This window comes from Citrus clementina, unplaced genomic scaffold (genome assembly GCF_000493195.1).
Source record: "Citrus clementina cultivar Clemenules unplaced genomic scaffold, Citrus_clementina_v1.0 scaffold_2, whole genome shotgun sequence".
NCBI lineage: Eukaryota > Viridiplantae > Streptophyta > Magnoliopsida > Sapindales > Rutaceae > Citrus > Citrus x clementina.
The window spans coordinates 35,731,073-35,748,309 of NW_006262688.1; the positions used below are offsets into that span (position 1 = coordinate 35,731,073).

The 17,237-nt window shown below is 33.8% G+C and overlaps 4 protein-coding genes across 5 annotated transcripts; 2 read left to right on the forward strand and 2 right to left on the reverse strand.

The window, feature by feature from the left end:
* Positions 1 to 1,209: 1,209 nt before the first annotated feature.
* On the reverse strand, positions 1,210 to 5,171 carry LOC18050958 (ubiquinol oxidase 4, chloroplastic/chromoplastic). Its single transcript, XM_006449763.2, has 9 exons — positions 4,929 to 5,171; positions 4,669 to 4,846; positions 4,494 to 4,587; positions 3,848 to 3,963; positions 3,250 to 3,358; positions 2,310 to 2,378; positions 1,875 to 1,946; positions 1,743 to 1,790; positions 1,210 to 1,597 (listed from the first exon to the last, which is right to left on the reverse strand). The coding sequence occupies exons 1-9, from the start codon at positions 5,057 to 5,059 to the stop codon at positions 1,365 to 1,367; spliced, it is 1,050 nt and encodes a 349-aa protein (XP_006449826.2). The 5' UTR covers positions 5,060 to 5,171; the 3' UTR covers positions 1,210 to 1,364.
* Positions 5,172 to 6,544: 1,373 nt separating this feature from the next.
* On the forward strand, positions 6,545 to 9,833 carry LOC18050959. 2 transcript variants are annotated; one of them, XM_024190128.1, is made up of 5 exons: positions 6,545 to 7,160; positions 7,985 to 8,434; positions 8,528 to 8,825; positions 8,913 to 9,038; positions 9,288 to 9,832. In XM_024190128.1, the coding sequence occupies exons 1-5, from the start codon at positions 6,756 to 6,758 to the stop codon at positions 9,299 to 9,301; spliced, it is 1,293 nt and encodes a 430-aa protein (XP_024045896.1). In that variant the 5' UTR covers positions 6,545 to 6,755; the 3' UTR covers positions 9,302 to 9,832. The 2 variants fall into 2 exon arrangements, with proteins under 2 accessions (XP_024045896.1, XP_024045897.1); XM_024190129.1 differs by lacking the exon at positions 8,913 to 9,038 and having other exon boundaries at positions 9,288 to 9,833.
* A 1,873-nt stretch (positions 9,834 to 11,706) lies between these two features.
* LOC18050960 (non-specific lipid-transfer protein) lies at positions 11,707 to 12,108 on the reverse strand. The gene has a single exon (XM_024191007.1). The coding sequence runs from the start codon at positions 12,106 to 12,108 to the stop codon at positions 11,707 to 11,709; it is 402 nt and encodes a 133-aa protein (XP_024046775.1).
* A 3,144-nt stretch (positions 12,109 to 15,252) lies between these two features.
* Positions 15,253 to 16,905, forward strand: LOC18050961 (RPM1-interacting protein 4). The gene is made up of 4 exons (XM_024191008.1): positions 15,253 to 15,258; positions 15,575 to 16,087; positions 16,192 to 16,372; positions 16,847 to 16,905. The coding sequence occupies exons 1-4, from the start codon at positions 15,253 to 15,255 to the stop codon at positions 16,903 to 16,905; spliced, it is 759 nt and encodes a 252-aa protein (XP_024046776.1).
* Positions 16,906 to 17,237: the final 332 nt, after the last annotated feature.

The following is a 17,237-nucleotide window of genomic DNA, read 5'->3' on the forward strand; positions in this document are numbered from 1 at the left end:
TTATTTTTTTTTTTGTCCGAACCACGAGGTGATCTTGAGTGGACTTCAATTGTAAGAGATATTTTTAAATTTATATTATAACCTAAATTAATTCCTCCTCGTATCGGATCGGCCCGTAAAGGATAAAGTACGGGCTAAAGTGGTGACTCCATACGAGAGCAGGACTTGAACTCCTGACCTCTCTTAAGGAGTGAGAATGCCAAACCACTCACACCAACCTAATTTGACCATTTATGTGTTACCTAAAAGTTACGTAATTTTTAAGAGTGTATTTGTTATTGAGCTCTTTTTATTTTTAAGACATGTTGAGAAAAATAACCTGTAATTAAAAATTAATAACGTATAGTAAATATAATTTATAATAATTTTGATAAAAATAATAAAAATGTTATAATTTTTTTATCATATAGGTATAAGATGAAATTAACTTAATTTATAAATTATAATAGTTTACATGTATTGAATATTTTAAAAAGCTACAATTGTCCAACTCCAATATCAAATAAGATCTAATTTATCCAATAACCCAAAAGTATTTGACAATTAAATTACACTTAACTTATTTGGTATAACTCTTATATTATAACAACTTACTAGTTTTATATCAATTTATTTATTTATTTATCTTCCATTTACAAGTCTCATTTTTCATTTCTAAAATTTATTTTTTATTTTCCCCTTAATGTTGATTTATTAACTTTATGTTACATTTATAAGTTTTTATTTTATTTACTAATAATACATCAATTTATCATTCTTATATTAATTTACTTATTTTACCTTTTATTTACAAAATCTTTTACTTCATTTACATAATTTATGTTTTATTTCTTATTTAATGTTGATTTAACTTTATTTTGGTTTGGTTTAGCTAGTGATTTTCAACTTTTAATTTTATAAATTGTCTCTCTATTCACATATATTAATACTGTGAAAAAAAAAATTCAAATAAAATGTGTGTGTGTGTGTAATATCGCGTTACTGCGGTTGCACCTATAAACTCTAGCAATTGGGTCGCCTTGCACGGATACACTTATTAATGCAGGATTCCTTTAGAACTAATAAGTAAATTTAAGATCCTCGGAAAATAAATGAACGAACGAATAAATTTACGAAGTACAATTATGAAGAAATAATTTTAACCAAATATAATTCCCAAAAAAAAAAACCAAATAACAAAATTTAAAATAAAAAGCATAAAGCCAAACGTCCAAATGATAACCGCAGAAAACCTGTGTAGATTAACTTTGTATGGATCTATATGGTTTCTTTTTGTGTATACAACACAGCCCTGTAACTGTTGGTAAATTCTAAGCCAATTTTCATCACATTCTTCCTTCTAAAATAAAGAAAAAGAGAAAAGCTTAGTTTTGCTTTACTCGGGGAGTACTAACAGCTACAGCTTTCTTTATACAATCTACAATTCCTTCACAATCTGCTTGAGCAACTATGCAGCCAGACTCATCTTCGCAACCAAAATCATCCTCTGAATAAGAATGAGGTGACCGAAGGTTTCCATGTGTCTGACAAGCCTTCATCGTCTTACAATGTTCAGCTTCATCATCTCTAATGTTCAAAAACACATCATACAAATTCTCTGAAAACAAACAAATCAGAAAGATATTTCAAGTTCCGTCAATATGTATTCATAATGTATGTCCGGCAAGTTGCAATTTAGTATTGTTGTATAGAACTTGAGTAGCTTCTTATAGGCAGTGCTAGAAACAGTACACGTTCTTTACCTATTTTTGGTCTTCGAGAATTTGGGAGTCTTGCAGTTTGAAATTCATCTGGGTAGAAATGAAGATGACTCAGTTAAAAGCTAGATCTTGTTTTACATGACAGTTATAAAGGTTGCAAGAAGACAAACTTACCAAACAAGTACAAGTCGGCTCCAGTATAGTACTTAATGGCAACCGCCGGTGCAGGCATCTTTTTCAACTTCTCTGTAAAAAGAGGGGACAGAGCAGGTGAAACCTAGTGAAAATGGACTGTACTACACATGCAGAATATGAAGTTCATTTGATCACACTAATCCATACTTAAAAGACACCAATTATCCGTTCGCGTTTGAAAAAATTAACGGCCGATTAACTAGCATCCTCAGAGTAGAGGTCATCAGATTTACATAGCCAGTGTTATATGAGAATTGAACTTGCTTGGTGGCATTATCAGGGCCAAAAAATGTACCATGAGAACTGTAAGCAAGATAGGAATCATTTAACTATTTTGCTTCAATTCAATGTCAAATAGAAGTATATGCGCAAGACAATCAAACTAAGCTTTCCAAAACATTAAAAAAATTTTACCTCCTTGGGCCTTGATAAATTTGTCATAAGTTTCAAAAGCATGGCTCTCCACACATTCCGAAAAGTGATCTGCACAAGCAATAAAATGAATACATTAAAATTGATCTGCAGTTGGATGAAACATAAACATACTAGCTTGTTCTTAAACGAACTTGTTCTATTTGAAATTCAAAAATACCTTGGAGCATTGCATGGGAAAAGCATCAAATGAAGGAAAAAGATTTATAAACATTCAGGGATGACTAAAATAACAAGATTCTAGTAAGCATGAGAAAATCTAGGAATATATGGTAAAACCTCGATAAATTAATAGCCTTGCGGGACCATGAAAAATCTATTAATTTAAGTAATATTAAAAGATAATATTACTTTCAAAATTAGAATTTTTATAAAGTACAACGATAGTATAATTAGAGAATGCAGTGATTCTGTCAAGTTGCATGATACAATTTCGATTTGATCCAGATTGAGCAAATAAGTCACTTGATAATCCTTTGGTTGGATAGCATGACTGGATCACAGTTATATAGTATCTTATCACAGAAGACTTTTTTGAGGCAATATATTAAGTTAGTCTCTCTCTTATTTCTCTTAACATAGCACATAAAATACAAAAATGACTTTTTATTTGAAAAGTGTAGAGAAAACAACAATGACAGATGAAATGCGTAAAGCATTATGCTAGTACCAAAAAAAAAAAATCATAAACCTATCATACGTGTTTAGTTTCAAATTAGTTAATTATTAATTTATGTATAAATTGGGCCCTATAGAAATTTAAAAAATTTATTATGTAATAAATTTATTGTTTATTGATTTACTACATTGGTCCATAATCAAGACGAACAAAAATTATTATTTAATCAACGTTATAAATTTATTGAATTTTAATCTAACGAGGTTCTACTTTAATATTAAAAATCCCAATGCAAATACTTACATGCCATTCTTGGGCTTATTACATACATGAAGACTGTCACAAAATAATAAGCAACGGCTATATGCTGCGCAAGAAAGCGATCGAACCACCAAGCATTTCCTCCCAATTCCTGCAACCAAATGACTAAATGACTAAGAAACAAAACAAATGTGCAAGTAATGTCTAAATGTTTCATATTATTTTGGACCTGAATAGGCAAGGTGGTTGGATCAGATTAAGAGACAGAAAACTATTAGTGATATCTTTTGCAACTTAAGCAGAGAAACGTAATTTTTTTTTTTTTTGGGGTACGATAGGGAGGAGCAACGTAATTTCAAATTCCTCCAATGAGTGTCTCATTAGGTGCTATCCATTTTCCTCAATCCACTATAGTCTTAAGCCGTTGCCTTCAGTTCAAAGATGTTAGATTTCCTGCTAGTTGGATTAAGAAAACTTCAACCAAGATATGCATCATAGAACAGGAGATAGTAAAGAAATTAACATGACAAGATACAGTAATAGGCTTCCTGCCATAAGTAACAGGTTAAGCCTCTCAGCTAACCTGTTTTATAAGAGTACAACATGAAAGTATTACAAACATCTAATAACAGAGCCTTACTTCCATTATGAGCAAGTGATGCATCTCATTCCAGCTCTCAGCAAAATGAACTTTCAGGTAATCTGCTCTTCTCCACCAACCAAAACTCTCATACATGTGCAGAACAGAAATAAATGCTGCAGTAGAAACCATAAGTCACAACTAATAGCGGCATGACCACAGAAGAAAAATCCTTTAATAAGCGAGTAAAACTGAAATAACATTTAAAGGGCCCCCCACTTACCAAGATGCTATATCAAATTAAGGTCCAGTTTGGTATTATCGTTGGGCAACTATTGGTTAAAAGCCAACAATACTAACGTATTTGGGTAAATACCTACCTCTGTAATTTGAAAGTTAGGTTGATTTAATCCTACACTTGTAAGATGAAAAATTAATCTTTTCTTATTGTTGTTAATATTATTATTTGAAAGTCATACACACACACACAGTCACACACTATCAACTATTATTTCACAATCACAGCTCCCTCTCCACACCCCCCCCCCCCCCAAACTAAAAAAAAAAAAACAGCACCTCGATACCAAACACCAAACGGGCCCTCAATCACCTTCAAACAACAAATGCTAAATGATGGATTATGCCAGATGAATTATGCCGTCGAAACCAAATAAGGGTAAAAATGTAAAGAAAGAACAACACTCACCAAAATAAGGAACTCTAGCAATAGTCTCCAGTACAAAGAACCTTGCATAATCCCGGTCACGATACAAAGCATCAAGTACCATTATCACAGATTCCTGAAATGATTAATAGAGTTAATAATCTTGCAACACCAAGCACCGCATCACTTAAGCTACAAAAGACTTCACTTGATTTACCGTAAGTAAGATATTAACAGATTGTTCAAACTTGATAACCCATTTTTCCAATGCACTAGCTGACCCAGTCTCGGGTGGCTCATCATCATTTGGAAAATTCTTGAGTGGAGATGACTCCTCTACCACCACTTTCTCCTCTTCATCTTGCAAAATTGTGGCTTGAACTCGACAAAACTTCCTGAAACAAAGTTACAGAAAACAAATTCACGGATAAGTTAAGTTCAAAAAAAATTATTAGAGATAATCGTTTGAAAACTAACCTGGATAGCGATCGAGGTGAAGAGGGAGGGTTGAAACGCAAAGTCTTGATGGTGTTGAAAGAAGCTACGCTTTTAAGATTTATTGCTTTATTGGAAAAGACCGATACTGTTTGAGAGAGAGTTGTCATCATTTCTGTTACCAATTCTTTCCCACCAAGACGGAGAATGGAAAGATCGAAGAGCAAGTGCTTTGTTTTGTCGCTGTTCGGTTGGCCACACAGGCGGTTTTGGGAGGCAGCATATTCCCTCATTTGAGCCCATTCTATTGTTAAAGCTCGACAAATGACTCCATTTTATAGCCCAATGACCTGACTGGGCCGAATCATTTAAATAGACCGTTTTACATTTCTGGAGGATATGGCAGCCCACAAGAATATGGCCCGACGACGAACAACAATGACGCAATCGCTTGATGTCAACACACCAACATTAAAAATGGATTTAAAGTCTAAATTAAATGTACTTGCTTCACGTATAATATAATTTAATTTAATTTAATCTTTGTGGACAACAGAAGCTTATTCCGAGTCGGAAAGCTTGAACGGTGGATTCCTGTCGACGTCAACTTCAACCGACCTGTCATCCACATTATTGTCCAGTTGCAATGGTCATCCTTTTCTTACGTCTGCAACCAAATTAGCTGTAAACAATTTCTTATCCACGCCTGTTGCCTTGTTCAAAGGTTTTTTTTTTTTTTTTTTTTTTAAACAGTGAATTTAGCTTTACAGAAAGTTAGAAACAGCCTTCACACGGTTTTCTCAAGAAAATTGAAGATAGAAATTCTTGCGAGCATCATGTGAAGGTTATCTGGACACGCTCACGCATATTTATTGTATCAAGGGTTCCCTTTTAAAGTTGCCTTCAAAATGTGGCCATGTAGACATCGGCGCATCGCGTCTTAGACAATCACTTACAAGATTTTGATGTGCCGTGTTACATTTTTTCTTTTAATCACAATTATAAAAGGATTTTTTTTAAGCAAAGTGTAAAGATTTGACAATAGATTTTTTTTTCCAAAATCAATTAAAATATGTTGCATCCAATTTTTTTTTTTTTTTTGAATACTAGTGCATGTCCGATATAATTTATTTGATTGTCATCAATACTTTTTTAGTTTTATAAGTCTGTTAATCATTTTAATATTGTTTAGTTATATTTTGAGTATAATTTTTGAGATGAAATAAGTTATTTTGTCTTTATTAGTAAAATTTTAAATTTAAAATCATTAAAGATAAAAGTTGTACAATGTATTAAAGAGTTAAATTATCCTAAAGTGTCTTTAATTTATTTTACAATCTTATTCATTTTTTAATAATATAATTTTTAAAAAATTATCTATTAAAATAGTTTTATTATTTTTTAAAAAAAATTTTATCGACAACTAAATAATTTAATTACTTTTAATAAAAATTCTCCGTATAAAATCTCTTAACTAAAAGTTCTGTTTAAATAAATTTTATTTGTAAAAGTTATGTTAAACGGACGCAAAAAGGGGTAGAAAAAATTCGTGGTAGGGAAAGAAAACGGCAATAAAAAAGCGGCATCATCGCCAGTTTAAAAACAAGTGGCAAAAACTGACTAGTTGTGGGTCACCTTATTCTGGAAGGGGCTCCCGGCTCCCCAAAAGGCGAAAACGGCAAGGCCAATTATACACGTATTTTAAAATAAAGTATTACTAGATTATATTGAACTTCTATTTATGATTCATCAGAGCGAAAGATTAAGAGAGTTTAAACAACCCACCGGTCTAGATCCTCTCGTGGTAATCCTTTTTTATATGCATTCATCCAAGCCTCTGGTTCTGACTTCAAGAGAGTTTCCAAAGCTATGGAAGATGAAAGAAGGTCTTGCATTTCCAGAAACAAAGGAAAAAATAATAATAATTTTAGCCACCTGGGAGTTGAATTGAAGAGCTTCACATCATGTCTCAAATGGGTTTGTGTTGATCAATCAAATATTTGGAGAGCTGGTCTTTCTTGGTCAATCTTCTTTCTTCTTGTCATCGGTTCTCCACTTGTGTCTCATTTTCTTCTTTTGTGTTCAGCGTGTGATAATCAACATCAAAGACCTTATGATGCAATAGTCCAAGTATCTCTTTCAGTTTTTGCAATTATTTCCTTTCTGAGTCTCTCTTCTTGGTCCCGTAAGTATGGCCTTAATCGGTTTCTATTTCTTGATAAATTATCGGATGAAAGTGAAAAGGTTTGTCAAGAGTATGCAGCTCAGCTCAGAGTATGTACTTCTTCTTCCCCTCTTTATTTATTTATTTGAATTTACTAAAGCCAATTGTGTGTTAGCTTCTGTGTTTAAGCTTTTATGTGGGATAAGTAACCTGTTGATTGGATTTGCATATGCTTTTGTCAGAAACTTTTTTTTTTTTGGTGGAGATCATACTCTATCTTTATAATAACAACTTTGAGACGAAAGATTTGCAATTTGAATTTGTAATAGATGAAGAAAGATATTGTTGTAATGTTGTTCCACAATTTCCCTTTATTTCGTAATCCAAGCTCTCCTTTTATACTATGATGAATTACATGATTATTACTATGATGAACCCTTTGGAGTATATTCCACAGAATACAGTTGAAGAGGTGTAATATGCTGGATTGTTATGTTAAAGCTGTTAGAATTTACACAACACATTACAATTGAAGAGGTTTAATACGCTATAAAGAATAGCCATGTGGAATGAATTGGAGTATATGGTTTTGCTTTTGTCCTGAGATCAGTTTGCACATTTAAATTCAGATAGTGATAGTGTAATAGAAACTTTAAATCTTTGACTGTTCTGCTTTGTTTACCTAAGAGGCTGTTAATTTTATATTTAAATTACATGTCAATAGATTTAATTGGATGACTTGGTGACTTCTTATTATGTAAATGGTTTAGGTGACTGCTTATATTTATTACACTACAGTTATGTTGCTCCTACTGTTGCATTATTTCCTGTTCATTTCCAAGAATGTCATGTGCATGCAAGAAAATTTGATCTTGGTGATTGAAAATGCACTTTTAATGTAGTAATATGAATGTTAATTTTCCAACTTTTGCAGAGGTCAATGAAGCTCCTCTGTATTTTTGTCCTCCCCTGTTTTGGCTTTGAGTGTGCCTACAAAATCTGGTGGTATATCACAGGAGCATCAGAAATACCATATTTCTACAACACGCATGCAAGCAACATCATAGCTTGCATATTGCAGCTATGCTCATGGCTATATCGAATATCAATTTACATTCTTGCTTGCATTCTCTACCAACTGGTTTGCTACCTGCATCTTGTCAAAATGGAAGACTTTGCTCAGTTTTTTCAGAAGGAAGCTGAGGTGGTTTCCATTTTGCAAGAGCACCTCAGAATCAGAAGAAATCTTCGGATCATAAGCCATAGATACAGAGCATTCATTTTGTTGTCTCTCATTCTTGTCACTGCAAGTCAGTTCATTTCTTTACTTACAATTACCCGGTCCAGTGCCCATAACAATATATTTGAGGCTGGTGAACTTGCTGTAAGTCTTCTTTCACATGCCTTCACTCATAATATACAATCTCAAAACTTGCTCGAAAAGTTTAGTTGATGGGTTTCGCTTATTTTGTCACAGTTGTGCTCCATTAGCCTAGTGACAGGACTCTTCATCTGCCTGCGTAGCGCGGCAAAGATCACACATAGAGCACAGTCCATTACAAGTCTTGCTGCAAGATGGCATGTGTGCGCCACAATCAACTCTTATGATGACCTTGATGGAGAGACACCAACAGCTCAGATTACAGCCCCACAGGTGTTCCCTGTCACTGATGATTGGGAATCGGACGAAGAAGTAGATGGAGATGATCTAGACAACACCAAGATAAATCCAATTTATGCTCAAACCGTTTCGTATCAAAAGAGGCAAGCTCTAGGTGAGTGAAAACACATTGCTTATAATGTGCTTTCTGCTTATTTTGGTGCTTTGGAAGTAATCATCAGATTGTTGGCTTGCGTGGCAGTTACTTATTTGGAAAACAATAGAGCAGGAATCACAGTTTTTGGGTTCATGATGGATAGAACATGGCTTCACGCTATATTTGGGATCGAACTAGGTCTATTGCTTTGGTTGCTCAACAAGACCATTGGTATTTCTCGCCCTTGAGTAGATATCTTTCGCTTTATGACTCATTTATCCTCTATTATTTGAACAATTTAGTACCATTTACTTCAAGAAGTTCAATTTTGAAAGGACTACTAATGATTTAATGTAAGTCTGCAGCCTGATAAAACCAACATAAAAAAATTTTAAAAATTCCTTACTTCACATAAGTTAAATGAAAAGTAATATTCTTCGCACTCCTAACTCTTTTATCTTGTTTTTTTTTTTTTGTCAGCAAAATTGACTTGAGAGTGTTTAGATTGAGGTGATGAATCTCTACCCTAGATGATCACCAATATTGGCCTGTGAGCATCATTCGTAAAGTTGAAGTTGAACGCACATGATTTTACAGGGAGCAGAGTTAAGGTCCCTCATCTCCAGCAAAAATTGCTGGATACCATGGCTGAAGTTTCGAATAATGCAAAATCAAAGGTTATAGCCTCCCAACCCCCCCCCCCCCTCCCTCATACCCCCCACAAGAATCATGCGGTTTGCCTGAACATCGCAAGGTGATATCATTCAGTTGTTTTATTGTAGCAGAGGGAATAGGTATGCATGACTTCGCATAGCATGTAAACAGAACTTTCATCTTTTTGGGTGGATGTGCAATGACGAGTCCTTTTTCTTTTTTTTTAAGTATCAATAAATGAAGCGTGGTTTGAAGTTGTCTCCTGTGTAGGAATGTATCGTTCAAGTGATTTTGCGACTGGGTGTAGTCGTGTGGATGTGGGATTGGAAATTATTTAATGACTTTTCTCTGATTTTAGTTTACTTAGATTTGATTCAGAAATGATCGATACATTCATTTTAGAACTTTCTGATACACGAGAAACAAAAGCGCCCATATCTATATATACTTATATCCTCTAATCAAATAGTTAAGACCCATGTCCTGCATGTTATTTTTAATATTTATTTTTTAAAAATAGTCGTGTAGATGTGGAATTGTTGCCAGCCTCAGTCAACTCTGCACAAAATACAAACAAAAACAGGACAATGTCAATAAATATGAAAATCCTTCTAAATTAATATCCTAACAAATAAAGAGAGAAATTTGGCTTGGTGCAGTCGGCATCGGGGCCAAAGGGGAACCGAATCGAGTGTGCCGATTGCAGGCCGGCTTTGTCGGCCTTAACAACCCCATGTCCTGTCCTATCCGGGCTTCTTAAAGCATTCAGAAAAGTACTTGCGAGATGATTGTCTTCGGAGACAGCGCAGTTACTACCTAAAACAGCAAGGATACAAACACAAGTACACCCACCCCCAGCACGCGTAAATCCTAAACAGACATTTTCTTCGCCATTAATCTTTTCTTGAGTATTGTTAAGTGCTAACTTGTATGTATGTATATACATATACATGAACTCGACATTATGGTCTGTTTGCATGTATGAATTCTATTTGAAGGATAAGTCTCCATTTGCGACGAGCAGATGCAGTCATTACGTAATATTCTCGGATAAGTTCATTAGAGTCTCCATATTCCACTTTTAGTACACCTAATTAAGGGAGATATATGTAAGATACTTCGTCCCTTTAACTCCTTACAATCAAATCTCCCATTTTTATATACAAGCAAAAAGCTCATGTTCAAGGAAATGCAAGATACTTTTCATTATTATGAAACTATATGAAAACGATGTACAATGTTAGGTGTTATTTTTAATATTTATCATTAAATTTTATACGATTGATGATTCAAATTTTGTATTAAAATTTTTAAAAAAAATGATATTCACCCCACCGATGAACACCGTCAAGACAAAATTTTTAGGTAAATTTGGCATAAGTTCAAAAATTGGAGAAAATTTATTATAATTTCAACTTTTATTTACTATTGTGTAGGGTTGAGGTGAGATTAGAGTGAGCTCTCTATCATTACTCAAGGTTTAAAGTTAAAATTACTACATCCAAGATTATAACAATTAGTTTTTGTTAATTTGAGGGTTTTTTTTTTTTTTAATTTGTGGTGTGTACGGTTCAGGCAGAACAATAAATGGAATTTGGAAATAACAAATTTGATTGAGCTAGACGCCAATGGACCCGTAGCCCATTGGCACACCCATGCCCTCAACAACCTTGAGGGCATGTGTTCAAGTCTTAGCGCAGGGTCAGCGCTGAGACTTGACTCCCCTGTATAATGGGGTTAGTAGGCTCCTCATGTTGGAATAAAATTGATCTCCCTTCAATATTAATAATGAGTGTAAGATCTCATTCCAACTTTACGTAAGGGTTGATATTCGGGCTCTACTGTAATAGAATTATTCAGGAGATTGTCGATTGATTTCTGATTGTAAATATCAATAGCGTTCTGATTGTAATATATAAAAAAAAAAACTTGATGGAGCTAGACAATATTAGAACAGTATGATTTACTTATAAGATTTAGATAGATGTATCATAAAACTGCAAATAAAAGAAATGATCGATGAACTGATCATGAATTATTCCATTAATTTAAATCTTTGTCATACATAATAAGTTGGCGAAGACCGGCAATCGATCTGTAGAGCCCAAATTATTCTTATAGCCACCCTTTCACTTCATGTTTCTTTTTAGCAGGCAAAACAACTCACACCTCGGTGAATTCCACTGCTTATAAATCAATTCTGCACAACAAAAGGATTAAACCAAAAAAAAAAAAAGGTGTAAGATCACTGTTTACAGTCATGAGAGAAGCAATATGTAAGAGAAAGAGAGCGATCAAAGAAACGATACTTGTTGCAATCGATGTTGGGGTCAATAGGCACGGGCACTTTAATACCGCACAAGCCAGGGAGTTGCTTAGCTTTCTCAGGCTTAGCCCCCAGAGCTGGTCCAGCCTTTTTCAAACATTCGCAAAGAGCCCTGCGATCCTCTTTGGTGGTAGCCTGATCGTTCACTGTCTTTACACCTAAACAACAAGAAGCTGTGGGTCTTGGGTCGCTGCCCACTACGAACGGAACGCATGGCATCAATGTTGTCACGGCCTCGCTGCAACTCATTGCATGCACACGGCTTGCACTCACTGCCAAAACCAGAATCACTAACCCGAAAGCCAATAGACACCGAGCCATCTTTTTCTTCTATTCAATTTTGATGAACCAACTATTGCTTCTGTGGAGAAGATGCCTGGTTTGAGCTTCATTTATAGGGCTATGTGGGGTAACTGTAGGTAATGCACTTCATTACTGACAACTACTGCTGAGATATCAATTTGCAGTTTTGTGAAGACTAATTTGGAATGTTAATTACCGCCCTCTTCAAAAATTGGTAAGCTTTTTACTAATCATTTAAGACTGTCAGATTTCATAATTAACGTACTTCATTAAAATTAACTTTATTTAGAAAGAAATTGAAACTTTTACCAGTTGTCTGAATTTGAAAGGTAGTACTACTAAGCATTTTAAATTTTTTATTTCAAAAAGCTATCTCAAATGATATAGTATTCATCAATTAAAAGGTGGGTATAATACAATTAATTTATTTGGATTTTATAAAATATTACTAATCAATCAATGAATGACATATTATTTATGATGAAATTTGAGATATTTATCATTACTCTTTAAAAAGAGCACACATGCGCTACTCTTAAGGTTGAACTATTTGCATTAATCTAAAGTTTGAACATCCATATTTTAATATAATAATTTATCACAAAATAAATACCTGATGAGATTTTTTTAGGACAATTTAATTTGAGCAAATATAACATAATTTCTTCGAAAATTCATCCAAAATACTTATTCAATGCATAATTCTCCTATCTTAAATCCTAATTTTTTTTAATAATTTCTAACATCTTAGCAATGATAATTAAGTTGAACAAAAGTGTTTAATACTTACAAATGAGCAGATCAATATTTAAGAAGATTATAACTACAATCCTTTAATTTTTCAGCAATAATAAACAAAAGCAAATGCATACATGTCATTGATAGTTAAGAAATGAGCGTGAGAAAAGAAGTAGGAGCCGAAATAGCACCGCCAATGGCGAAACCACTTGGTGGGTTAGTTGGGCAGTACAGTGGATATTCGGTCCAGTTTTTATTCGAATTGAGTTGAATTAAAATTATCAGATTCGGTTTACTTTAGTTCAATGGACAGAAAAGTAAATGGTTCAAAAACGTGAGAATCAATTGTTTCATATTCAGTTAAACTCTGTTAAATTGTAAAGTATTTGTTTGGTTTCTAAGAAAATTACAGAGAGAAACAGAAGGAAAATGACAAGAGAAAATGAATTTGAATCATTGAATTATTTCGAACGGTTTACGAGAATGTATTTATACATGTATCTCGAATCTTCTACATGCTGCTTCTGTTTGAGCTAACAACATAACAACTTTTCTCCAGCGCAGCTGCCAAGTCAGCAGTCATAACAAACTTGTTTAATCAAATTAACTAAGCTTAACTAAGGTGTCGTTTGTTTGTTAACTTAATGACTTAAAGTGACTTAACTTAATTAATTAAGTTAATTAGAGGTGTTTGTTTTTATAACTTAATGAGACTTTTTAGATAATTTTGACTTAATAAATAAGCTAATTTTTTTTGGCTTTTTACTTAATGGAGAAATCTGAATTAAGTCAATTACTTGCTAATGTCAAAAATATCCTTGCTTTATAATTTATTTTTCATGTCTATCCCAAACTCACCCATAGACATTTACCCCACATAAAAATATCCTTATTTTTTCTTTCTTATATTATATACGATAAAATTTAAAATTTATGGTATTTTATATATTAAAATTCTAAAATAATTATGTATTCACTTGAGTATAGTTTTACTTATAAATGTTAAAATATTGTGGTATTTAATATATTATTTATTTGACATTCAAATTTAATAAGAATACAAATGTAAAAGTACATATTTTTAGCTTTTTAAGTTGAAAAAAATAAACAACTTAATACTTATTTTCTGAGATTCAGACGAAAAAAACAAACATATTATTCAGACTTAGACATTTAAATCTATTCAGAATTCAGACTAATTCAAGTTTATTTAGATTTCAGATAAAAAAACAAACGAAACCTAACTAAAGCATCTTAACTAATTATATTATCTTAACAAACTCAAAACCAAACCGAAGAACCGATTGGTTCTTTATATATTAGATATGTATATTCTATCTCACACACCACAGCCCTCCAACTTCCGTTATCTTCCCTTTCACTTCCACCGTTTGTCTTACAGCCGTATCGTCGGCCATTAGCAACTCCTTGCCGTGTTGCGGAGATTGTGCTATCATTGTCGTTCACTCATTCTCGTAGCCTGTCACGCTGCAAAGTTATGCCATTGCCGTTGCCGTCTCCATTAGCCCATCGCAGAGTTGCTTCTTGCTTCTTGTTCGCAGAATTGAAGGACTGAAGATGAGTTTTTGATTTTTTGTGCTCTTTTAATGGGTACTGAAGTTGATTTTTCACTTGTCTGATATGTGGTGATTCGGGGACTGGGATTGTTATTCTGTCTTAACCCTGAATGCTTTTGATGATATTATTTTCTATTTGTCGTAGCTTTTTTTTTTTTTTTTTTTAATTGAACTACACTGTTTAGCCAAATCTTAACATAAATGAGAAAAATAATCATAAATAATTTTATTATAATATAAAAATAAAAGTGGTGTTTGGTGTAAGAAAAAATAAGAGAAATTTATCCTCTTTTTTTACCTACCCACTCCCTCTCTATTCTTTTTTTTTTTATTTTTCTAATTTTTCTCTTATCTTTTTCTACTCTTAACATTTTTTTTAAATAACTCAAAACCAAGCCCAACTATTCCTTAAGATGAATAGAAGACTTGCGGACAACATAACTTTATTTTTAATGCATGGACGACTTATTTTTATTCTTTATTTATTAATGCATGGACGGAAGATCATGATCATGGCTTGGGTCGGGGAATATGAAGAGTAGGACAAGCAAGATAATGTCCTAGAGATGAAGACAAAGTGCCTTATCCATGCCAAATCATGAGGTTGTCCATAATGGGCGTCTCCAAATGGAGACTACGGAACAAGGAAGTCACTGCCGCGACTTCGTAATCATCGAAATATTGTCAGAATGGCAAGCCCAAGTCCTTGGAGTTTCCGTGGGGTCATAGTCATGAACCTCCAAAATGGTCCGAAGAAACCTTGGTTATTAGATTTGATTTCCTTCGTCAAGGATTTTCTCCCACTGTTGTTGAGTGGAACAAGTACAATCTTGAATCTCCCTCGTTAATGGCTGTAAGTGTTCTAATTTTAACTTCTTTTAATGTGGGATTGTTGGCTTCTAATTTTTGTGAAATTGCTATTTAACTAATTCACGCGATAGATATGGCTCTTAATTATTTTTTCAGTATATTCAATTGTCCTGTGAGAATAAGCATGATCTTTAAGGACATGTCTAACACACATAACGTTGTCGTGTGGCTTGCGTGCTGGTTTTTTATAGCACCCAGTTCCTTTTTATTCCAATCAAGTCTCTTCTAAGTTCTCAGAGTTTTGTATTTGATAACTCATCATTATTAATAAGCAACCATATGCATTGATTCGGCTGCAGAAGAACTCCCGTATCCCAAAATTCGGCGACTGGGATAATGATAATATACCTTACACAACCTTCTTTGAGAATGCACGCAGAGAGAAAGCCGGAGTGAGAATGAACCCAAATGATCCGGAGGAGAATCCAGAGGCCTTTATGCGGATGAGGGGGACACTAGGACGGGGAACCGACGGTGATTGCCAACCAGTTCGGGCTTCTCGCCATGTTGATTCTTACAAGTCCAAATCAACAGAAAAGCGCCACATTGAAGAACAAATGGGCATGGGGCATAACCCTCGAGGGAGAAACACTTTTGATCACCAAAGGAGTAGGAGCCGAAAGAGCACTATGTCAGAATTCAGCAGTGATAAAAGCAGCGCTGTCTCTGATCATTCACTTCCACAGCCAAGTCCCCGACGTTTAAAATCTGATAAAAAGAATGGTCTTGGTGAAGGAAGTAATAGCTACTCTCCATCGCTACCACCCGGTCACTCTAGACAGAGAAGTGGAAATTATCTATCTGATGAACATGTAAACTTTCCTTTATACATATGACAACTTATATTTTGTGATATCTTGTTATGGGCATACTTAACATTTTCATTAATTGTTGAGTTTAATTTAATGGATGGCAGCATCATAGAGCAGCTTCGGTACCCAAATTTGGAGCTTGGGATGAAACTGACCCGACATCAGGTGAAGGTTTTACTGTAATATTCAACAAAGTGAAGGAGGAGAAACAAATTGCATCCACCCAATTCCCAGTGGTGCCAGAACAAACAAGCGATTATTCAGATGGTCAGAGAAGTAACGAAGGTTCTTGGTTTAGATCAAAGGTATGCGTTACGCCCACAAGTAATGGTTGTGCATAATGTGCGTGTGTGTGTAATGGTTGTATTTTCTCTCTTCAGTTTGTAAATGACAGAGGAGATGCCTTATGTTTTCTATTATCATTTAAGATGTGTTTGAGATTGAAGTTGGACAATTATAACTTAAAAGGTACAGTACTAAAGTGTTTGTTAAACACTTACTGCTGTAACTTTTAAGTTATGTTGATATAATTTTTCACTTGTATAATGGAAAATATATTATATCTTTAATAATTTCATCAAAATTATTATTTAAGATTTATATTTACTATATATTACTGGCTTTTATTTAATACTTATAGTTTTTTTTTTCACAGCAATTGTACAACACCTCAATCCCAAATGTACCCTTATTCTCTTTGTTATTCTTTTCTATCTTCTTGTGTCTTAAAATTAGGCATTTGATTTTTCCCCTATGCAGATATGTTGCTGCCTATTTTCATGCGGAAGAAATCGGTGATCTACCTGACGTCGCTTTAGCTAAGGCCAAATTTTGTGTGTTCATTTTTTATCAATAATTTTGCCTACAATCACCAGATACTATTCATTCTTATTAATTTATATGTAACTTTTTCTTTCCTCTTTTTTTTTTTTTTATTACATGAGACTATTGCTCAGATTACAACTCATATTACATGAGAATATAACTGATATGTACAAATCAGACTATAATTGGGACCAACATACATCAAATCTAATGGAGCGCTGCCCAGATTTTAACCCTCTCAAATATTCAAGGGATGTCTACTCCTCGCACTGGGGCAAGGAAGCAGACTGCCTTCACTCAATTTTATTTAAGGAAGGAAACACCC

What these genes read in the sequence shown, in the direction of transcription:
- LOC18050960 (XM_024191007.1), bottom strand. Translation starts at nt 12,108, where the DNA reads ATGGCTCGGTGTCTATTGGCTTTCGGGTTAGTGATTCTGGTTTTGGCA.
- LOC18050959 (XM_024190128.1), top strand. Translation starts at nt 6,756, where the DNA reads ATGGAAGATGAAAGAAGGTCTTGCATTTCCAGAAACAAAGGAAAAAAT. An exon ending in TTGAGGCTGGTGAACTTGCT is followed by an intron (nt 8,435 to 8,527) that starts GTAAGTCTTCTT and finishes ATTTTGTCACAG; the next exon opens with TTGTGCTCCATTAGCCTAGT. An exon ending in TCAAAAGAGGCAAGCTCTAG is followed by an intron (nt 8,826 to 8,912) that starts GTGAGTGAAAAC and finishes CTTGCGTGGCAG; the next exon opens with TTACTTATTTGGAAAACAAT.
- LOC18050958 (XM_006449763.2), bottom strand. Translation starts at nt 5,059, where the DNA reads ATGATGACAACTCTCTCTCAAACAGTATCGGTCTTTTCCAATAAAGCA. An exon ending in TCACCTCGATCGCTATCCAG is followed by an intron (nt 4,847 to 4,928) that starts GTTAGTTTTCAA and finishes ACTTTGTTTCAG; the next exon opens with GAAGTTTTGTCGAGTTCAAG. An exon ending in ATTTATCAAGGCCCAAGGAG is followed by an intron (nt 1,947 to 2,309) that starts GTAAAATTTTTT and finishes CTCTTTTTACAG; the next exon opens with AGAAGTTGAAAAAGATGCCT.
- LOC18050961 (XM_024191008.1), top strand. An exon ending in ATTATCTATCTGATGAACAT is followed by an intron (nt 16,088 to 16,191) that starts GTAAACTTTCCT and finishes AATGGATGGCAG; the next exon opens with CATCATAGAGCAGCTTCGGT. An exon ending in TGGTCAGAGAAGTAACGAAG is followed by an intron (nt 16,373 to 16,846) that starts GTTCTTGGTTTA and finishes TCCCCTATGCAG; the next exon opens with ATATGTTGCTGCCTATTTTC.